Raw genomic sequence first — 24,758 nt, 5'->3', positions numbered from 1 at the left:
AGAGAGAGAGAGAGAGAGAGAGAGAGAGAGAGAGAGAGAGAGAGAGAGAGAAATCAATTGGCTGTTGACAAAATCGATAAGCACTCTCCTTTGAGGAAAAACAGTGAGTGATAGTCTAAAGTAACTTTGGGATCATCAGCCCACGGCCTCGACTTCGCTGTGGGGTAATGGAGGTGACAATCCTCCTCTTTTTTCCTTTGTCTTTCCTTCCTAGCATAACACCCTTCACTGGACTTCTTCAGTATATTCATTTATGAAAACAAAACAAAACAAAACAAAACAAAACAAAAATTGGTTTTAGCTTATGGACAGACATCTGGTACCTTCCCAGATGGTTAATTCAAAATTAAGAGCAAATAACTGGGATCCCTAGTGTGTTTCTCTCAAATGGTTTAGTACACTTATTTCAGATGCACCAAAATATTACTACTTTAAAAGCATTGATTGGTTCAATATCTCGAACAGCTGAGTAAATGTGTTTTGCTCATTTAACATAATATTTTGGCATGGTGTGAAACTTGACAAGAAAAAAAAGATCATATGAAGAAGAAAAAAAACACACAACAAAAACTCTCACCAGGCTTTCAAAAAGCTTTTTCCAGAGCCCTGTCATTTCAACCCTTTTCAAACAGAGGAGAATGTGTCAGCCATCTTAAAGGCCACTTTTTTTGGTCAGTTGCCCCATTTTCTTTAAAAGCTTGTGGCTTAGACCATAATTGATCCTGTCTAGCATCAGACCCATGCTTGTATAGCATCGGACCCCTGATTCATACCTGTTATAACCTGCTCTCCGGCCCACACTCTTTTCTCCACCACTAGCCTGAATATCAGCCCACTAGGGGAATAAAGAGCCCCTTTCATTTCTATGCCTCCTCTAGCACAACGCCTGCCACATGGGACTCAAGCTGCACAAAGCATTGAGCCGTCCTGAGTTCAGACCAGCCAGTGCTCTTCAGTTCTCTTGGAGTACTATCATTATTAGACGTGTCTCGACAGCGGTCTCATGGAAGATTATATTACTGCGTTTCATTCAGTGTCCTATTGAATGCTATGTGAAACTGGACTTTCAATTTGGGAAATCTGTCAGTCCACAAGTCACAGATTTTGCCAAGATAAGTGTGCATGATGTAACACAACAATGTCGAGATGTACACAATTAATTACAAACTTTCACTTTCAAGCTACTGTAGGGCTGAGCAATATGGGTAGAACTCTTTACTGCCCTAGTACTTCAGAAATCCTTTTATATGTGAATTAAATGTGGCCTTGTGTTCCGATTATTGGATCAAAATAGCAGCGTAAGCCTTACACTACTGAAATTTATATAATATTAATTTATAAGAGTCAAATAAATATGAAGTTCCCTCAAAGAGATTCTATTGACTGAAAGAATGTACACAGTAAATTTTGTTTGTTGAAGTTTGAAAGTGTGAAATTCCGACTCCTCATGTCTGATTAGAAATTATTTTGTGTACTTTTAACTATGTATATGACAATATTGCTGAATTATATTCACCTTATTTTGTAAGCTTCTTTATGTAAATGTGCAATATTTTGATTCAGTATTAACTATAGGTAAATAACTTTAAGAATAAAAAAGTGTAGTAAGCATATTTGCACTACAAACCAGAATACGATTAGAAATTAAAATAATATTATAAGAAATACAGTACCAGTTTGCAGTATCAAAAAGCATATTGAGCTAATTTGCACAGCTAAAATAACTAGAAGCGGATGACACCGGAAGCCATTCAATTTACAAATGGCTGTTCCCACTCTTATGTTCAAAAAATATGGTGGATACAGTAAAATATTTCATCCTCATGCTATAAATCATACAATTAAACATGATTCATATGCAACTGAAAATTTTGATTATCTAGAAGATACTATGAAAATAAGATTAAAAACCTCTTGGTTCCAAGTGCCACAGGATACTGCAAAGGGACAGAATCTCGCATGACAGCGGCAAGCACATACAGGTCTGTAAAGGTCGATGATGAGAACCATTTAGTGCTACAGCAGACACTGAGCAATTCTGACACTTTTATAATGAAAGCTTATGAAAAAAATTATGTTTAATACAACAAGCACAGCTTGAGTCTGAGTAAATTGACTGCTATGAGTACATTAGCTGTATTTTTAATCACACAGTCTGCTGTAGCAATTAGATTACTTTTATCACGGAAGAGAAAAAACCCCCAAAATAAAATACTTCTCATATCAAGCCTAGTTATTTAGAAGTAAAATTGCATCGGTTGAGCACTAATAGATGCGAATAAGTCTAATGTTTCGCCGTCCAATGCAATAAACCAGAGTGCTTATCTTCTTCATCAAGCAAATGTCCTATTCTGAATGACACTTTTGTGTTTCTTAATTAAAAGATCTCGAGACCCAGAAAGCAATAGAAACATTTTCTAATTAACTCAATTGTGTAAGTGTCTATTGTCCTTTGGGATTGCAGAGCAAGCATGTGCTCTTCAACTTCCAGCAGCTATCTTTCGTTCCGCCGTGCACATGCACACACAAACTCTCAACATGGAGCATAAAATGAGGTTTTGTAGCTGGACTCTGTGACTGCACAGCCAATCACAGAGGAACATTATTCCAATTCAGCACCGCTGTGGTGCACAATCCAAAGCCAAATACAGCTTAGAACAATGACACGACTAGAATGTGGATGCCAAAGAAAGTCTGCCATCTCGCTACAGCTTTCAAGGACGCGAAGAGTCCTTCCGGCCCAATCTCATCCAATTGGGTATGTGAATAAGATCTTGAGTGCACTCATTCGCTCTCCACCTTTTCTGTGACAAAAGAATACAGCATCAGACTTATCAAACTGGGCTCACACAAAAATATCACCAAGCTGCTTTAGGAAGCCATGCCAGGGAGTCGACACAATAATGACTCTGAGATTGGCATCTTAGATTTACAGAAGAATCTTATCGCATTTTTGCAGTGCAGGACTGCAATAGATGGGCTACCGCATTATAACTATGGCACATGAAAACATCAGAACTATGCATGTACTTGACAAAATTCTCACCACGAGTTTTAGTCACCTGCCCACATTTTTTAATAAACATAATTATTTCAAATGTTCAAGTTTTTATTCAAGTATCTAGTCTGCAGCTATAGGGATAATACATTTTTTAAATATGCAAATTAATTTTCTCAACACCCACATTAAACAAGACATTACTTATGCACAGCTACAGGGTGAATCTCACGAAACCTCTCAAGAACATTTTCATTTCATATTTGAAAAAAAAAAAAAAAAAAAAAAAAAAAAACGGTAACACTTTACAATAAGGTTCATTAGTTAACAATAGTTAATGTATTAACTAATGTACTAACCATGATCAATCCATTTGTTACTGTATTTGTTAATCTTTGTTAACCTTAGTTAATAAAAATACAGCTGTTCATTGTTAGTTAGTGTTATTTCACAGTGCATTAACTAATGTTAACAAGATTTTAATAAAGTATTAACAAATGTTGTATGCGTGCAGTTCATTATTAGTTGATGTTAACTAATGTAGTTAACTAACAAACCTCATTGTTAAGTGTTACCAAAAAAACACTAAATAGTCCTTATGCAAAGCTACAGGGAGAATAGCATGAAACCTCTTAAGAACATTTCCATTTCATATTTGACCTGAAAAAAACAAACTAAATAGTCTTAAAAAAGGACTAGTTCTATATTATTTTTCTCCAATTTTTCCCCTTTTTGACTACAGTATGAAATGTAGGGTAGACATGTTTTCATGACATTCATCCTATTAGCAATAAAAAACATTACATTAATAATTAGTCCAGCTCTCAATTACAGATTACAACCCTAAAAGTAAACTGGTCATCAGCAGTAGTGGCACCATGCTGGGATTTCTCTTTGGGCAGCCCAGGGCTCATTATCCCGCTGTTTGTCTGATCTGAATGTAATGTGAGCATCTCTGACCAGTGAGGTTGTGTTGCCTGTTAACACGAAGCTAACAGTAACATGATATATCCCCAGGCGCCATGCTGCGGGGCGAGTTACCCACTCTTACACTTGTTAACACGCCAAATTGGAATGAGAAACTCAATGTCTTAACAGGCGTGATTTGATTGAGAGTGCGTCATGATTGTGAGCGCTAGTGAGCGCACGGGGCCAAGCGGAGGGAAAATGATCCATCGGTGTAAAACAGCACAGACTGGCAACCCAAACTAATGTGTTTTGACAGCACGCCATTGGTCAATTAACCCTGGTACTAGAGCATGTTATACAGCATGAGAGAAAGACAACCCTGTAGCACTTCCAAATATCTCTGCATTAAAGCAACAATAAAGAACTTTTCCTCTTCCGTCGCCCTACAGGTTGAAAGCGGAATTATCCATTACCGCTGTCGTAAATAAATTTGCCTACCGCAGCCTACTGTCGCACGCACACTCGCTTTTTATCCAGCACCGGCTTTGGAATGAACGATGTCCATATAGGTAGAGTATGTTGCATGATTTTATGAAAGTATGATGCATTGCAACATCAGAAACGAAGAAAAACAAACAAAGCTATTGTAACGCTTGCCGTAAAGCAAGTCAAATTTGTAGTTTTATTATGTCTCATTCGAACTACAGAAACGCTACCCGATCTGGTAATCTTGCATAGTGCGGTTATAGCAGGTATAGGGCCGCAAAGCAAATGCAGAAGTGCCTTTCACCCTGTTACGACTTGATGAACCACTGAAACGATTTTGGAAACATTATTTTAAGGTAAAAAAAAGTTCTTTAGTGTTGCTTTAAGGAAAATGACTTGGAAGTGATTTATTATGCCATGTGGTTACGTTACAGTCCAGCAGATGGGCGGTAATTTCAATATCCATTTAGTAAAGTTTCATAGGCGAAGGACCGATCTAAAAAGGGAGCCTGGCTCATGAATATTAGTTAGATAATGTATATTCACCTAGTAGTCGTGACTGATTTTCTAAAAAGCAGGTGAGTGGCCGCTAGCCACATTAGGATTATTAGGATTTTTGTTTGTTGTGGTTGGCAGAGGACAAAGTGGTGAAGACAAATGTAAAATTTTCTCATTTGAACTGAATATCGCATGAAAGAGAAACTTTGCTGAACAGTCGAGCCATTCCGTATGATTTAATGTCCCTCCCAAACAAACCACGAGACTCACATAAGAAAATATTTGAAAGGAAAAAGACAGACAGTGTGATAACAGATATTGCGAGCAGATTAATATCCACCCTCTCATATCCTCTGTCAACAGCATTCAGATCAGATATTATCTTTTGTTATTACAGACGTTGCCATTATTTGGTCTGTGGCGTTCGGATGGTGAGTGACACCAATGATCAGACTCTGACTGAAAACTGATAATACCACTGATTGTGGTGCTCAAAATATCAGGGACAACAGCTATGAGGGACAACAAACAAACCAAAACCCTTATTCTCTATCTCATTTGTCCTTTCTCATCTGCTGACTGCTAATCAGATGTCTGTCATCTCATTTGTCAAGGAAATGTGCGAGACAGGGGAATAACTAACAGAAAGAAACAAACTTTACTACAGGTTTCAGTATATAGGAAGACAGTAGCTCACCTCTTTTCAAAATGGTAACAAGCTACTTTTTGTATTGGTGTAATGCTACGTTGATGGTTTGTCACATTGTATTGTGCACCAAGTGAACACTCCCTTTATTCACTCATTTGCACTCTACCATTCAAAATTTTGGGGTCAACAATATTTTTGAAAAGTTTTGACAGACGTCTTTTATGCTAAAAAATAACTTAAAAAGTAATTTATTACGGTGATGGCAAAGCTAAATCTTCAGCAGCATCATTACTTCACTGTCACCTGATCCTTCAGAAATGAGTATCATATGCTGATTTGCTGCTCAAGAAACATTTCTTATTATTATCAGTGTTGAAAACAGTTGTGCTGCTTAAAATGTTTGCAGGAACTGTGATACATTTTTTCAGGGTTATTTGATTAACGGAAAGCATTTATTTGAAACAGAAATCTTTTGTAATATTATAAATGACTTTAATGTCTCTTAGCTTCTCCTACACTGCAGGGACAAAATGTGTCTTTTCTCATATGTTTGTTTACTACTGTAATGCAGTTTCAACTTGTTTTAAATGAGATTATCTCTTCCTCCAAAAGGCTTTATAATGTGAAGCAGGCAGACGGAGAGACTGGGGTTTTATTTTTGTTTGTTTACATAATTCAATTTCAAAGGAGCAGGGTTGACAAGCCTGGTAACCTTCAGATGTCCTCTTGGGCGGTCTTGGGGGCAGCAGGGAGAGGGGAAGAAAGGGAGATAGGATTAGGTCAAAGGTCAGCAGAATGGGAGGACTAACTGGTCCATCTGTCAGGCTGTTGGCTGATGATGTGTTTGGCACCCTGCTCCAGTTCGCCTCCTGTTGCTGACTATGACTGAGGCTTTCTACATACTGGCAAACGACACAATCCCGCTAAACATCACACTTCACAAACATATATTGAAGTCTCAAAACTTGTCATGTCTTAGCATTTCTGTAGTTCAACTAGTAGAACATGACAGTAGAGCTCATGAGTTCCTAGAAAATTCATATATACTAATAACATGTATACGGTAAACATTAACTGTAAGTAGGTTTGGATAAAAGCATTTGCAAAATTAATAAATGTTATGTAAATGTATTGAGATTCTTGACATACACTCAATCTTACAATACATTGGAATGAATTGAGGGAAATGTTGATTTTAAAAATGACTTTTTAATTTACTAACAGACAAACATCTTTAAAAAGTAACTAGAAAATGGTTTCATTTAATTAAAACTTTGTTTATATACTGTATTTGGTGCCAGTTACAGATTATTACAAGGTGTTTTATACACACATACACACACACATAAATACAGTTAAAGACTAATAACATGCTGAGATTATTACTATTAGGAGGGCAACAAAAATGTAAGTTTTTAAATTCAGTTTTTTTAAGATACTTTTTTATTTACAATAGGTTTACAATAGCTGCCTATGTAAATGGTAGAAACCTAGGCAGCAGGTCTGAAACAAAAATCACAAGACAGACAAAGCTTTTCATGGTTATGATCAAAATAAAATGCAAATACATGTAAATGGCTTATAATAATGGCAAGAATTTATACTTTCTGACCCCATTAATTTGTAGTTAATGTTCAAAGCACATGCTCCCAGTTTAGTTTGCATATTAACAAGTAAGAAAAGAACATTGATTGTGGTGTTTGATAGAACATCTCACACATTTGCTGAGATGGATGGAAGGGGCATTGTGTTGGGCATCAGTGTACCCAGTGTGCAAGAGTGTTTCAGAGGCTGGACTGTGTGTTCATTATTCATAGTAATTTTGGCAGAGCTGAATAATGTCTCAAACTGTCTCTGTGCGGTGAGGTTAATTATCATCGAAAACAGACGCCTTGAGCTTGAGCAGCGGAGCGTTGGGAGAATAACCAGAGCTGTTGTGCTACAGTCATTTTCTTTTGTTGCTTCGAGTCAACAAAGCTGTGTAACCGCAGCAGTGCAGAGACATTTTCCAGCCAAGATGGTCGGGTTCAAACTGTTGAACCTGTCAAAAGGACTCAAGGGCTGAACGTTTTCAAAGAGAGCCATGACAAAACGAGTGTGGCGTACTGAGAGCTACCTGTCGGAGTGATTCTACACTCAGGACCGTTTGTAACGGGTGCCGTAGAACGGATGTGATGTTGTGTGACCGTGAGCAAAGAGGGAACGTTAGTAATCACAGGTTATGGATAAACCTTTTTAAATATGTGTCGCCATCTGAGACTTCGAACAAATTGGACAAAAACAAATTGCCTGTTCATTTACATTTACCCTCGGTCTGAAGTATCAGGGAGTAATTGAGTGTTTCATCAACTTTGGGCACTTCTTGGCCAATGAAAGCTGCAATGGAGTCCAGACCTTCTGCTGTCAAACTATCAAGCTCCCACCTACATGCACACCCACATAAAGATAGTTTCAGACATGACCTTGCTTGCAAAAGTTCTTTAGGATATATTTGAAACATTATAATTAATACAGTAGGTACTACAACTTCTCAACGTCAACGGTCTCCTCTTTGTGTTCGTGATGTGAAGTCTTACGTTGTTCTGCTTCATACTGTCAGAAGCTAATGTTTTGAGGTTCACAACACACTGTGGTCTCTCTTCATCACCCACTGTGATGTACTGTACTGGGGAATCAGAGGGTGAGAAGTTTGTCGCACCGCTCGCGTGTAGGGTAGACACATTGTTTTGGCAGTTGTGACGTTTAAAGTAGATTCATCGTCTTTGTTTACCTGCCACTGGTAGTCCTTTCACTCAAACTTAGTGAATCTTTCAAGCTTAGGGCAACACCATGCATCATTCAGTTATATTTTACACGGCTCCCTGCAATACTCAATTCTGATTCTTCAATCACAACACCTAGCGGTCTAAAGCAGGTACTGCGAGTAATCTTGAGGTAATAAAATATGTCAAATTAATATTTTGTGTTCAATTTGCTATGACAAGTAGCCACATAATAAGCGAGATAATTTCGCAGTGGCTCTTGTATCACCCTGAAGAGGTTTCTTTGCATAACAATCTGCTGACTGTACAAGACCCACCCACGAACCACTAAACTTGTGAATGAAAAGTGTGTTTAAGGAGGCTTACTTTTAAAAGAGCCAAAAGTGCCCAAGTTGTGGCATCTTAGTTGTGGCATGGAAATAGATCTTAAACAGTTGTCGTCTTCATATTTTGCCTACATAGCGCTATGACAGAAAGGCAGAAGGGTTAGATTGAAGTATATCTTTTTCATCACTACGCAGCATCTGTGTTCCTGTTTTTGCCACGCTAGATGGCGGATTGTGACAGGTCCATGCATCTTACTTTTACAGGCGGCACCTGCACATATTCAACGCAGTGGATTATATTGGAGAAGAACTGCTCAAGTATTCTGCATCTGGACTCGCCCATTCATCACTAATGCAAGTCCGTCAGGGTTCCTGGATGCCTCGGTCAATACAGCACCCTTCTCCCCAGGCATTCATCAACCCAGGCACCGGTTGGCACGGAGACATGTGTGTGATGGAGGGAGGCGGCTAAAACAGTAATTTAAGACACTGTAATGGAGTGTCTTTTTCTGGCTGGATCTCAGAAGGGGCATATCTGTCTGAGTCAAATGCGGCAACCCTTTATTTTACAGTTGTCTGCAGGAAGGCAAAGTGATAATTAATGTGGTGAATGTGTCTCCAAGTGCGAAAGCAAGGGTGGAAGTGAAAGTGTACGTGTGTGAGCGTGTGAGTGAAAGTGAGAGCGAGAAGTTGTATGTGTGAAATCGAGTATGAGAGATATAGAGATTGGCAAAATGACCAGACACCTATAGTAAGGTACTGTAGGGGTAGGAGATGACTCGAATACATTTCAGGTCTGCGCAATGGTGTAATGTTAGACATGGCATAATTTATAGGGCTGGGTATTGACACAAATTTCATGATTGGATTAGATTTCGATTCACAAGCATGCAATTCGATTAGATTTCCATTCGATTCAATATAGATTATTTTAGAATACAGCACATGTGCAAATTTTCTCCAGGGAAAAAAAATCTCTCACCTAATGCTATAAACTATACATGGGAGTCAGTTGTACCAATGGTACTACATTACTATTATATTGAAGGTTAAAATTAACTGATTTGTATACAAACACATAAATTACACTCAAGGAAGATTTTTTATAAAATATAAAAGTTATAATACTAATTTTACAACTACATAATTATATTTTTACTCCAATTTGTTTTTTAAATATAAATGGTGGCTGTCAAAAAACTTGACGGATTTATTCAAACATGGATTAAATGTTGAAGAATATTAAAAAATATAATGAATATGTTATGTGGTGCATATATTTATCAAAATGCTTCTCTCTAGATTTCATTTTTCAAGCTGACTAACAAGTTTATTTTTGAGGTAAATCTGACATTACTTGACATTGTTTACAAGCTGTTTTATTGACGTCTTTCCGCGGTTGAAATACTGATTGAGCGATCACATGTGACATGATATGGATTTTGGTAAGTTGTACTGTATCTTAACATACCTTCAGATGTTCATTCATGTTTATTTGTTGCTGAAACTGGTATTAAAGCAGAGGAGATAACCGGTTCATCTGTCTCGCCACATTAAACAGCGCCAAAACGGTTTCATAATAAAATGGATCCAATTTGAAATTTGAGACTTTGTTTCATATCAAAAGTAATAAAGCACAAAGATTATTGTGATTTATTGGATGGGAGGCGCGCTACAATGTTCCGTTCCTTCATTAATTAAAAACAGGATAGACTAATGGAGTCTTGGGATTTAAGAATCAATGTTGGTTCGTAAAAATGAGAATCGATTAAAATCGATCATTTTTACCCAGCTCTAGTACTTTATGTAGCTTTAAATAATTCTGCCATCACCTCCGCTACATACATGAGTTACTTAAGCACTATCCAGTGGTGGGCAGGTTGTCAATTGTTAATGAACAATGTTTTTGTCTTTGTTATATATTTTGTCAACTATAACAATCTTGTTTGAAAGTGCTTTAGTCAGGTGTGTGTTTTATAGTTTATAGTCTATTGGTGATCTCATATGGCAACATATTCCAGTCCAGGACAGTTATAATGTGACCTTGATATCCAGTATGTATGTTCTCTGGGACATAAAAGCACCTAGCTAAAGAAACACCCACACACAAACAGCTGCAGACTTTTCAGCATTTTAACTTGAAAATATGAAGGAGCATACAGTGAATTGGTTGATGGTTAGGTACGATGCCTGAATTTAGCTCCATGATTCACAGTGAGAGCTGTGGTGTGTTGGGGACCGAGGCACAGGGCACTTAGACAAACAAAGGCATGCAAATAACAAAACTCATTTACTTGCTTATTTACAATTAGAATGAGAAGGAACATGTTTGGTGGCCGCCTGTTTCTCAAGCTCATTATTTTTCAGCACTGGCTAAACAATGGAAGTTTAGAAATTTGAAAGAAAATAATAAAAAATGGATCCGACAGAACTTGCCAATGCAACCAATGCTGTGGCTCAATCAATGCCATTCAGATTTTTTTTTTTATGTAAAATTATGTAAAACGAACACAGCACACTGAAGCTGAAATATAACCAAGTGAAGACCTTTGAGTGTTGTGAAAAAAAGAAGAAGAAGAAAAAACGGTTTACTCACGTGGGATTTTGTGCAGTTCATTCATGAACTTGTCTTTGACTTTGGAGAACATTTCATCTTTGGTCTCTCTGGGACCGGGCCCTGCTGCCTCTGTGCTGTTGCCCAATACCTCAGGTGCTGCGCTGGGCGCAGGGTTCCCCACCAGAGCCTCCCTTCGACTCATCGCTGGAAGTGGCAGCCAGGCAGAAGCTAAATATGAAAAGATGAGAGAGGGTTACTTATACTATCTGGAATATTTAAAAAGGAAATATCAGTTGCACATTCACAATTCTTCCAATATCTTTATCTGTTGGATAATGTATACCACATGGATTTGTAGGCGCCTACAAATATGACATGATAAATTTATGTAAAACAGCGGCAGGACAATACTGGGAATTTTGATTCATTCCACTGATTTGAATCTTTTGATTCTTTTAAACAAAGGCTCATTCAGATTCATTCCAGCGAACATTTCTGTAGGTTGCAGCACTGGACAAATAAGTGGCAAAAATGAGTGTCTAACTATTATGAGTGAGTCATTGAATCATTCACTTAACTGTTAGCAGTTGTTCACACAGAGCACATTTTCACATTCCACTGTGCTGCTTTTTCATTGCTTTTCTATGTAAAAATAAGCTAGACAGATGTGTTTGACCATTGTGCTCATATTGTTAATTTTTGCAGCGTGTAGTATTTTGACCGTATTCAGAAAAAACGGCCGTCACGATTTTGTGTTCTGTGTGAATAGGCCCTAAGAATGTCAGGAGAAGCATGCTTTTTTCGAGAATAATGGTGTATTTACGACATCTACCTGTAGGGGTTTACTGTTGAAGCTAATCAGCCAAACAAAGTTAAAAAGGAAAGACTCAAAACACTGACTTGTTTTACTAAGACATGCAGACTGATTGAACAACATGCCCCTTTTTGTTTAGTCATTAATTAATCCAGTTCATTCTGTTTGTTCATGAATAAAATTCTCATCTCGTTCAGACTCAAAACACTAACTTGTTGAGTGTAGGGGCATATTCGTTCACTTAGCTTGTTCAAACAATAAAATACTCCTTTCACAGTCCACAAAGGAAATTTTCTTCAAAGGAAATTTTTTGAAGTCATCAAAGCAGTCACACACTTTACCAGGAAAAATCAGACCATCAAAGTGAACTCACTGAAACACTGAAAAGATTTGCTCAAAAACACTGGGTTGTTCACAACTTCGCTAATGGGGATATAGATAGAAGGCAGATAACAGGTCAGGATGTGAGGGATGGAGTGAGAAAGAGAAAGATGAAAACTCCAGTGTGCGAGTGTCTAATCTAGTGTGCGAGGAAGGTGGAGAATGAGGTGTGACTATGGGAAGCCTTCGACTGCAGCATGCTCTGAACAAATGCGCTTGAGAGGTGTGTTTAGCTGTTTAAACATCCTCCCATCCATCCATCCTAATCTTTCGCTTGCGTTTACTCAGTCCTTGGTTCATTTACTCACTCACTTGCCTACAGACTCTCTCTGCCTCACCAGTTCATGTGCAAGTCAGTATGGCATCTCTCTTGTCGGTACCACCATGACCCCAGGAGGTCCTGAAGGCCAGCGGTAGGTCGTGGTACGTGCTGATGAACAGTGAGCAGACTATGAGCCGCCTTCTCTTCTAGCCACAGGGCACGCAAGATCCACCCACTCCCGCACAGCCGGTGTCGCTGCCATTGTACCTGCTCTGTAATTACTGCCATTGTCAATCACTCAGATGGAATAATAATAGATCGAATGAATGCAGCAGGTACAAAACCTCAAAGTTTAGAGGAGTTAGAGTGAACTTGCAGCAAGTTTAATTAGACCTTCTATTGGGTGGGATGGCCCTCCTCTCCTCCTTTCTCTACAGGTGATTGCCTGGAAAGAGGAAACTGCTGGAGCTGTTGCATTTGACAGGTTGTCATTGCTGTGCTCATGTCGCTATGGTGACAGCAGGATTTATAGCTTACAGATTATACGAAATGTGTGTCGGGTTTTCTTTTAGCTTGAAAGAGCATTCAAGTGCAAAATAGAAACACATTTTCATAAAATGCTTCAAAAATATTTCAGAAATTATTTTGTGTTTGGTTTGACAAAATAATTGTAAATTTGATCTCTTGCAGAGTCGGATAATCACAATGTTCTGCAGGTTCGAAGGTTCTCTAATATGTGCTTATCCTCTCTCTGGAAAGACATTTTGTATGGGCTGTGTGCAATTTTCAATACCAGTGACGCTGAGCTATCACTAACAAAAAAGAAATCAAAAAGTATCAGTACATGATACACATTCTTAAAAGTACCTTGGACTAACATGTAAAATACTGTGCCATGGCAAATGAACGCTAAATGGTCCATAATGAAATTCTATATTATTTTGTCTAAATACATTAAGAAACTTAATGCTTAGTGAACACAGGCATCACAAAGTTAATAATGTATAGTATAAAAAAATGGACATTCATTTTCAGATACACTACAGATTACATTTACCAACGCAATTTTTTTAAACATGACCTTTAAGAGAGTGTTTGATGATGATGATAAATGTAAAAATAGGTAGAGTTAGCATGCACAATTTAATATCCCTTATTGGCTGATGTACATACAAAATATAGACACAAAAACAGGTCTAAAATTGCCTGATTACAATATATATATATACAGGTCCTTCTCAAAAAATTAGCATATTGTGATAAAGTTCATTCTTTTCCATAATGTAATGATAAAAATTCAACTTTCATATATTTTAGATTCATTGCACACCAACTGAAATATTTCAGGTCTTTTATTGTTTTAATACTGATGATTTTGGCATACAGCTCATGAAAACCCAAAATTCCTGTCTCAAAAAATGAGCATATCATGAAAAGGGTCTCTAAACAAGCTATTAACCTAATCATCTGAATCAACTAATTAACTCTAAACACCTGCAAAAGATTCCTGAGGCTTTTAAAAACTCCCAGCCTGTTTCATTACTCAAAACCGCAATCATGGGTAAGACTGCCGACCTGACTGCTGTCCAGAAGGCCATCATTGACACCCTCAAGCAAGAGGGTAAGACAGAAAGAAATTTCTGAACAAATAGGCTGTTCCCAGAGTGCTGTATCAAGGCACCTCAGTAGGAAGTCTGTGGGAAGGAAAAAGTGTGGCAAAAAACGCTGCACAACGAGAAGAGGTGACCGGACCCTGAGGAAGATTGTGGAGAAGGACCGATTCCAGAGCTTGGGGGACCTGCGGAAGCAGTGGACTGAGTCTGGAGTAGTAACATCCGGAGCCACCGTGCACAGGCGTGTGCAGGAAATGGGCTACAGGTGCCGCATTCCCCAGGTCAAGCCACTTTTGAACCAGAAACAGCGGCAGAAGCGCCTGACATGGGCTACAGAGAAGCAGCACTGGACTGTTGCTCAGTTTTGCATGTCATTCGGAAATCAAGGTGCCAGAGTCTGGAGGAAGACTGGGGAGAAGGAAATGCCAAAATACCTGAAGTCCAGTGTCAAGTACCCACAGTCAGTGATGGTCTGGGGTGTCATGTCAGCTGCTGGTGTTGGTGCACTGTGTTTTATCAAGGGCAGGGTCAATGCAGCTAGCTATCAGGAGATTTTGGAGCACTTCATGCTTCCATCTGCTGAAAAGCTTTATGGAGATTAAGATTTCATTTTTCAGCACGACCTGGCACCTGCTCACAGTGCCAAAACCACTGGTAAATGGTTTACTGACCATGGTATTACTGTGCTCAATTGGCCTGCCAACTCTCCTGATCTGAACCCCATAGAGAATCTGTGGGATATTGTGAAGAGAAAGTTGAGAGACGCAAGACCCAACACTCTGGATGAGCTTAAGGCCGCTATCGAAGCATCCTGGGCCTCCATAACACCTCAGCAGTGCCACAGGCTGATTCCCTCCATGCCACGCCGCATTGAAGCAGTCATTTCTGCAAAAGGATTCCCGACCAAGTATTGACTATTGAGTGCATAACTGAACATAATTATTTGAAGGTTGACTTTTTTTTTGTATTAAAAACACTTCTTTTATTGGCCGGATGAAATATGCTAATTTTTTGAGACAGGAATTTTGGGTTTTCATGAGCTGTATGCCAAAATCATCAGTATTAAAACAATAAGACCTGAAATATTTCAGTTGGTGTGCAATGACCACAATATGCTAATTTTTTGAGAAGGACCTGTATATACACTCACCTAAAGGATTATTAGGAACACCATACTAATACTGTGTTTGACCCCCTTTCGCCTTCAGAACTGCCTTAATTCTACGTGGCATTGATTCAACAAGGTGCTGAAAGCATTCTTTAGAAATGTTGGCCCATATTGATAGGATAGCATCTTGCAGTTGATGGAGATTTGTGGGATGCACATCCCCGGGCATGAAGCTCCCGTTCCACCACATCCCAAAGATGCTTTATTGGGTTGAGATCTGGTGACTGTGGGGGCCATTTTAGTACAGTGAACTCATTGTCATGTTCAAGAAACCAATTTGAAATGATTCGAGCTTTGTGACATGGTGCATTATCCTGCTGGAAGTAGCCATCAGAGGATGGGTACGTGGTGGCCATAAAGGGATGGACATGGTCAGAAACAATGCTCAGGTAGACCGTGGCATTTAAACGATGCCCAATTGGCACTAAGGGGCCTAAAGTGTGCCAAGAAAACATCCCCCACACCATTACACCACCACCACCAGCCTGCACAGTGGTAACAAGGCATGATGGATCCATGTTCTCATTCTGTTTACGCCAAATTCTGACTCTACCATCTGAATGTCTCAACAGAAATCGAGACTCATCAGACCAGGCAACATTTTTCCAGTCTTCAACTGTCCAATTTTGGTGAGCTCTTGCAAATTGTAGCCTCTTTTTCCTATTTGTAGTAAAGATGAGTGGTACCCGGTGGGGTCTTCTGCTGTTGTAGCCCATCCGCCTCAAGGTTGTGCGTGTTGTGGCTTCACAAATGCTTTGCTGCATACCTCGGTTGTAACGAGTGGTTATTTCAGTCAAAGTTGCTCTTCTATCAGCTTGAATCAGTCGGCCCATTCTCCTCTGACCTCTAGCATCAACAAGGCATTTTGGCATACTGGATGTTTTTCCCTTTTCACACACATTCTTTGTAAACCCTAGAAATGGTTGTGCGTGAAAATCCCAGTAACTGAGCAGATTGTGAAATACTCAGACCGGCCCGTCTGGCACCAACAACCATGCCACGCTCAAAATCGCTTAACCCTCTGGGGACCAAGAACGCACCCGTGCGTTTTGGCAGATTTTGAGACATTTCTGGTCATACAGAGTTATGAAACATATTTTAAAAAAACTGTTAAATGTCTACTTTTTTATGTGCCCACCTACACTCGAAATAAAATATTGTGCTTTTGTAAAATAAAGAAAATAAACAGTTCTGCCTCTCCGTGTCCGTGAACTTTTTTCTGGAGCACGTCTCTAAACTTAAAAAAAAACTCAGCTAATACTATTCACCCAGACATGAGCAATATATGTTTATGATCATTTAAGTTTGTACTTTTAAATTATCTAATTTAAAACTAAAATAAATATTCCCTGTTTATGTAATCTATATAAAAAGAGAGATGTGTCAGCCTTCTCATTATCGTTCTCTCAGCTCATTATTTTCCTAATGTGACATGCCCACGGAGAGCGCGCGCTATTCAAACGCTAATGATCTGAAGCAACACATTGAGACATGTAAAACGCCCATACAAACTCTGTAAACACACTTTATTTAGTCAGATTAATGTACTGTCGTTTGGCGCACCTGTGAGGAATAATCCTGGGACATTTACCTCAGAACAAGTGCTGTTTTATTTTCACTTTGAGGAGCGAGCTGAACTGTAAGTGTTTTATTCTTATGCTTTGTTCTAATCGCGATATAGAATAACGCTAGTGTCTGTAAACGCAAAAATAGCCTACTGTTTAAATTTGAATCATGTTTCTGAGTGTGTGTGTGTTTGACTAGTTTAGGATCGATTATAAAGTTTTAACTCTAAAATAGACATCAAATAAGCTTTTGTTAGCAGTTTCTGCTCATATGTTAAATATATAGTATGTTTTGTCAAAAATAAACTTATCAACTGTTATTGTGTTTGTTCCAGCTAGGCTATATCAAAATAATGAATCCTTAACTTTGAAATATGTATAATAAAAAATTTATTGGCATACTTTAAAAAGATTTATGGAAAAAGACAATTTTCTTTTTAAGATGTTTCCAACTCTAACTTTGAACCAATTCTATTGAATGGCCCATATAACCTGTTTGAACAGGATTTGTTTCCAGGTATGACTAAAAATGTGCTTTTTACTTTCATTTATATTTTGATTTTATATATATATATATATATATATATATATGTCTGTGTGTGTGTGTATGTATATATATTTTCCTTGCATTCTTTCTTGTGACACACCTGAATGAAATGAATGCATCTTTGTCTTCTCAGGTGAAAATCACCTAATTATTCACAATGGGGTTGGGCCGTTCACACCCATTCGCATATTGCCTTTCAAACAAATTTTTTTTTCCACAATTTAAAGCAATCTATGGTGTTATGTGAATGATCAGAAAGGATGATTTTCAGATCATTTTGAAGCAAATACTCTAGGCCACAACTTCCATTAGTCAAAAGTCTTGTGGACACATATTTAGTATGTGTTTTGTGGCCTTATTTCAGAAACTTTAATTTTTAGTTTTATCAATAAACATGCATAAAGAATATTCTCTCAAAAATACAAACATGTAAATACATGTTGCTCACATATTATGGTAGCCCTGTTTGTGCTAAATAGAATGTAATTTCACCTGTGCCAGTAATATGTTTATAAGCAACTGAAAAAAGCACAAATGTCAGGGCATGTCAAAACATCTCAAGGACCCCAAAAACACCTTGGTCCCCCAGAGGGTTAAATCACATTTCTTTCCCATTCTGACATTCAGTTTGGAGTTCAGGAGATTGCCTTGACCAGGACCACACCTCTAAATGCATTGAAGCAACTGCCATGTGATTGGTGGATTAGATAATTGCATTAATGAGAAATTGAACAGGTGTTCCTAATAATCCTTTAGGTGAGTGTATATATATATATATATATATATATATACAGTGTTTCCGCTACATTCATTCTGCCGTGGTGGGCCGCCACACCTAAAATCATCCCGCCACGGCTGCAGCTTCTCGGTCCGATATTGTATGTGTTATTGTTAAGCGAGCCCCACTAAAGGCATTCAAAACATTGTAAAGCACCATAAAGTTTTCGCACTATATTCCAAGACTTCTAAGGTCATTCAATAGCATAATGTGAGGTAAAAATGTATATTTAAGTCGTTAAGTTAAAGTTAATGGAAACTCATCTCTCCTCTGTCATTCTCCATTCAGCATTCAAACAGCACGTCACGTTCGGTTACGACAGTAACACGACGACACTCTCTTCAAGATCAATGTTCCCATTATTATACTTTATTTGTAGATAAAGGTCTATAGTTTGCATAAAATTACTTTATCTTGCTGGAGTTTATAGCGCTTTCTAAATCATATTGCTTTCTCCCGGGTGTCTGTTACTACAGCACTAGAGTAAAGAGCACTATGAATTGTTCTTCATGCGCACTGTAAGTTAACTGAAATTTAAAACTGTTAAAAGAAAAGGCTCAATAAACTGTTGCATAGATATAATACATTAAGCATAGATAGATATAATCTCTTCGCTTTGTGCTTTGAACTTTTCAATGCGAAGCGCTGCACGCTGTGACTTCGCGTTGCTTCAAGTGCATCATTCTGCGCACGGGATGCGCATAATCGCTTTGCCGCTCTTATTGGCGCCTTTCATGTTATAATGCTTAGGGGAGGTTTAAACACCTGGGGTAAGGGGGCGTGGCCAATGGGAATATCACTCATGGGCCACGCCCCCTCCCCCTGGCGAGATGGGACTGCCACCACGGCTGGAAAAAATCCTAGAGGAAACACTGTATATATATATATATATATATATATATATATATATATATATATATATAAACAGCACTGGCCCCCCAATACATGGTAAGAGAAAACGGGACTCATCAGACCAGGCAACCTTCTTCCACTGCTCCAAGGTCCAGTTTCGAAAGCCTACATTGCCATCATGCATCGATGAGCCATCATGCATCACCCTATCGCCGGTTTGCCCCTCCTCGGACCACTTTTGGTAAATTCTCACCACTGCTCACTAGGAGCAACCCACAAGCCTTCCCGTTTCAGACATACTCTGACCCAGTCACCTTGCCATAATAATTTGGCCCTTATCAAAGTCGCTAAGAAATGTATTCCTGTTCATTTCTCCAGCATCCAACATGAGAACTGATTGTTTGCTTACCCATCTAATCTACCCAGACCTTAATATGTAATATTTTGTTAATATGTGTAATATTTGCTTCACCTGTAACTGGACATAATGTTTTGGCTCAGTGTATATACTGTATATGTATACAGTTCATTGCACACTTTTACGAGCTCTCAAAAATTAACCGGACACTAGTAAAACATCAAAACTCTCCTCTCCTATAATGAAATACTAGCACTGTGGATGTTACTTGCAAAAATAAATAAAAAATTAAAATAAACAACACATTTTATAAATCTTTATATACAAACTACCACGGTATTAACAGTAGACAGCATCAATGTACGTGCTACAGCCACAGTACTTTTTGTGGTAAGGGATATACAGTAGATATTGACCAACAGCTGGTCAAGCCTGTATGCTGCTGAGCACAAACTGACGCTAATGACTTCAACACACCCTAACTGAGCTGTAGACACTATGAGGAAGTGTTTACATATGTACACACCAGCAGCTGTGTGGTCTGCTGACACAATGGTGTGTGAAGAGCACAGGGTTCAACAGCTGTGGCACTCGCTAGCTATGGCTTTCCTTAGTCACACATCTCAATTGTTCAAAATTAGTTTCTATAGGATTTTTATAGTTGGATATTTAGTTGCTATGAGTCTAAAGGGCTGTTTACACCTGGCCACTTGATGCCTTTTCTCAGATCGGATAGCTATCTGATTTATCAAAACGATTCCATTTACACCTGGTCACATAAATGTGTTTTTGCAAAACGGATATAAATCCGATCTTCAATTCCCGCGCTATATGCAGATTCACGTCAGTGCGCGTCACCGAAAGCAACAGATATGAGCTGCATTTTATTGATCATCAGCTAATTTAAAAATCAAAGATGGCAATAAGAGAGAGTGGCAACAGTCCTGGTAAGATCATTTCGTGTCTTTACTTTTAATGAAGATGATTGTGTGTTAAGCGTCTGCGACTTACTTTCACTTTGACTATCTGCGATAGTTTGCACGTTGGCTTGATGAATAGACGCTCAGCTGCTCAGCTGCGGTAATGCGTGTTGCAGTATGCAACTATGGTTTCAACAACCTGACTATGGTTTCAACAACCAGATGCATTTACACTTGTCCAGTTTCGTCTGGAATGCGGCCCAGACCACCTCCTGAAGTGGTTTGAGCGATCGGATTCAAATCCGTCTCGAATGCGTTTCGGAGGGCATTTACACCTGGTCTTTTCACGATCGGATAGCTATCCGATCACAGAAAACGCATGAAGTGGCCAGGTGTAAACAGCCCCTAAGATGGAAGACTGATCAGGAACAGGTCTTTAAAAAGCTACATGTCAAGCCTTGGCTATTCTGGTTAACACAAGGCATGCTACGTGGACAAGCAACTAGTATTCTCAAACTTCCACACTGCAAATTTGCTCATGTAACGTGTAAGTGAAAAAAAAGTTTGTAGAAGATTGGTTGGGTGGATTGGTTCCTTGCAGAGGAAGGTTTCTGGGTTACAAAGCTTGACAGGAGCTTCTGCTGACAGTCGAAAGGCCCTGTGTGTTTTTTGGAGCGCCGTGTCACTCTCCTGATATGATGTGGGCGGCAGTTGAGCTGGCAGCCGAGCTGAACTTTGGGAAGGTGGAGGAGGATGGGGAAAAAAAAGATGGATTTTGTGTGCTTTTGTGTGAGTGTGTGTGTGTACGCCGCACGTATGAATAGCGCTGCCGCACACCTGCGAAGCTAGACTGCTTCACACAGTGAGTCAGAGGAGTCCATTATAAACACACACAAAAAGCCATAATTACTCACAAATGGATAGAGGCAGTGCAAGAATGTCCATTAGGCCATTACTATTTGTATCACACAGACAAAAAGAAAGTTGCACCTTTTAAGAGCTAAAATAGCAGGATGCAGAATGACGCCTATAAGAGGGCAACTGTGTAAATCAAGTGAATGTGTCCAGTGGACCTCGCAAGGATCACAGGCCCCCTTGATCAAAATAGCAAAACAGCTATTTTAAAGCAAGACTCACACAAAACTTAGCAAAAGCAGAGACGCGAATCATCCAGACATTAAATAATAGCAGGAGCAGTTCTTGAGTTTGGAGATTTTGTGTAGTGTGCCTTTGAGATGAATGATTGATTGAAATCATAGTCTTTTTACTGATAGGCACACACAGAAGAACTCTAAAATTAAATTATTTTAACATAGTGGATGAAGAACATCTAACCTTTTATTCAACCAAAACATGTAAGCTGTCAGATGCTGCCATTCAGTGATTAAATCAAACCTTGGGAGTGCTGGACTAACCATAGTCTCAAATCGCCAGACCTTTGCATAAAACATGATCTACTTTGCATCTTATTCTAAACAAACACAAACGTCTGATGCTAAGGACGCCCAAATATGATCCCCTAGCTGAAATATATCTCTGCAGCTATATATTTTTTTATCAGCTATGTTTGTTCTTACGTGCCATTTTGGAGCTTGTTTATCTGAAATAGTTAGTACCACTGTGGGAAAAAAATAAAAAATAAATCCACAGATGTACAGAATAACACAGAATAAAATATAGCTGTGAGGGGTTCAAGGGCTTGTAAACCTTTAAGCACAATGTAAGTTATTACATATATAGTGCGTTTTCTGCAATTTAAGGTAATTTAACCTAGAAATATAGTGTTTTTGAAACCTTTTTAACTGTTATAGCATCACTTATGATCCGATCTCCATAAAAGTTTGCATGCTTCTTTAGAATCATACTGTATGTGACATTTCCTTACTTAATTTTGTGAAGTTCTATGCAAATGACACGGAAACGGCCATTTTCAGCCATGTCGTTATTTGCCATAGAAACACAGCATTTTACACCTTTTTTAACAGTTACAGCACCACCTATGACCCGATCTCTATAATTTTGGCATGCTTCTTTAGAATCATATGTCGCATGTGCTCACCCAATTTCACGAAGTTCTGAGTTTTCGTTTAGGAGTGATATAGGCTGTTGGGTACACTTGGCCATGCCCGTTTTCTAAATGACCCTATTATAGCTATTCAAATGCTAATATATATATATATATATATATATATATATATATATATATATAATTATTTAACTATAGTCCAGAGAATTGTCCTGCCATGGTTTAACCAAGGTTGAGCGAAAAATCCAAGATTAGTTTGTGAAATTAGGTTTTTCAAATAATTTCCAATATTTAAACAAACAAATTGATTGACAGCAGTGGTCCTAGAGGCAAAGTTGTTCAGAATGAAGAGTTCTATCATACGGTATGAATATCGTGTGCATGTGTGAGAAAAAAGAAATCACATAAAAATAATTATGCCACTAACCTTCCAAAACTTGAAAACCCGCAATTTTTTTTGTGCAGTTTGGATCCATCAATCTGAGTGTTTAGACTGAGCCACTTGCAAGTAAGGTAAACTACACACGACTGCATAATATGCATCCAGGATGCACCATACTTTCTTTACCCAGCCCAGTGTGGGCCGTGGCACTGAGCAGGTGAAAAATCCTTACCCAATTACCACTCTGCCAGATGGCACAGCATGGCTTTCATTGCACTCGCTCCGGTGCTCTGCACATCAAACCATGCTTCTCTCCCTCCTTTCCTTGCTTCCTGCCTCATCCTTTCATTTTTCCCAACTGGGTTGCGCTCCTCTACCAAAACCTCCACTGCTGCCAGAGCAAAACTACGGCTCCACATCCACATTGGAGCGTTGCCTTTATGTACGCCGAGTTGCTTCTACTTTGGTTGGACTCTTCCATTGCTTATTTTTGAGGGCCCCGGAATGTTGTATTATCTGAACTGTGGTTGGAGGCACTTCAAACTATGTCAAAGTTACGGTTCAGTCCATAACCACCCAGGCAATAAATGCTAGTCATGTTTTCGAGTGATTGAGGGCAGGTGAGGACGTTTGGGCCCATGACATTACGCTTTCTTTCATCATGCAGAAATAAAAAATAGTGCAGCCAACGCACGTCTTGAATCACAATGACCATCATTTGCTTTGGACTTTGATCTTGGTCGTCTATATGTTCTGGTTTAAAGTTGAGGCTTAATCAAGCATGTAATCATCAATTACTTCCACTTAACTGGAGTTGACTTCCATTTGTCACCAGCGATATAGCCCTGTGACATGTTTATTGCATATTAAAAAAAACAAATGCATGCATAATGCAATCAATGAATGTTAGTGTGGAGTTGCAACCGAGAGAAGACATTTTATATTCACCGATGCACTGAAGCTCAATGACGAATCAACATGTGCGTAATGTGTCTTCACAAGTTTGATTATGTGTTTGAGTCATTTCTGACAAATACTTGCAGATGCACCAGTCTCTCAGCACTGGGAGTGAAATGGTGTGGATGGCAGTGATTTTGTTTCAAGAAGTTGTCATGCGAACATCTACAAATTCGTTAAGGTGCTTATGTGTATTTATGAATGTGTACAGTAACAAAGTATTCATCTAGTTGACTACATATTGTTCTCCTGTCATGCAGGTCCAATTAAAGTTTAATAGCCTTTTAAATGCAGAGTTATTACTCTGATTCGATGAACCACATTCAAAGTTGTAAATTGTTGATATGTGCACACCTGTGGCAGCATATTATATGAGTGATATATGTTGCTTGGCAACTGTAATGAGCGTACAGATACCGTAGGCTAATGAACTGTATTACTAGCTGAAACTAATATAAAATTATTAATAACAATTGTATATTAGCAACATTGCTTTCCTAAATCCTAGGAACACTCCTTACCAGTATTAAAGGTGACCTATAATTCAAAATTGAATTTACCTTGGTATAGTCAAATAACAAGAGTTCAGTGCATGGACATGACATAGAGTGAATCTCAAACTGGACTGTTTTCGCATTCTCATTTAATTCACGTTTATGAAAAACACCCCTGAAAAACGGTCGGTTCTCCACACAATACCGACTGCGACGCAATAGTCGGGATCATTAATATGTACGCCTCCAAATATTTCCATAATGCCAGCCCTCAATGCCAGGCAGAACTGCGCAGCCGAAGCATGGCAGTTGCTCAGTGTGGATGTACACATGAACACAAAAGTATTTTTTAGTTCCTTCATCTGAGCCTCTGAAGAAACAATGGGTTAATTTTATTTTCTCTGGAAATTTCCAAACATTTCACCGAGTGTTTCCTCAACTTGGGCCAATACAGAG

The 24,758-nt window shown here is 38.7% G+C and overlaps 1 protein-coding gene across 4 annotated transcripts in view; it reads right to left on the bottom strand.

Moving 5' to 3' along the window:
• The window catches only part of syt1a (synaptotagmin Ia), a 206,973-nt gene that overhangs the window by 24,916 nt on the left and 157,299 nt on the right, over positions 1–24,758 (bottom strand). For all 4 annotated transcript variants that reach the window (XM_056247446.1, XM_056247450.1, XM_056247447.1 and 1 more), the window contains one exon: positions 11,225–11,413. In XM_056247446.1, the coding sequence (XP_056103421.1) occupies positions 11,225–11,387 (163 nt within the window). In that variant the 5' untranslated portion in view covers positions 11,388–11,413. The remainder of the gene's footprint in view (positions 1–11,224; positions 11,414–24,758) is intronic.

Source organism: Rhinichthys klamathensis, unplaced genomic scaffold (genome assembly GCF_029890125.1).
Source record: "Rhinichthys klamathensis goyatoka isolate OS25496 unplaced genomic scaffold, OSU_Roscu_1.1 h1tg000048l_1, whole genome shotgun sequence".
NCBI lineage: Eukaryota > Metazoa > Chordata > Actinopteri > Cypriniformes > Leuciscidae > Rhinichthys > Rhinichthys klamathensis.
Note: the sequence above shows the minus strand (reverse complement) of the source record. Positions and strands in the feature narration are given on the sequence as shown.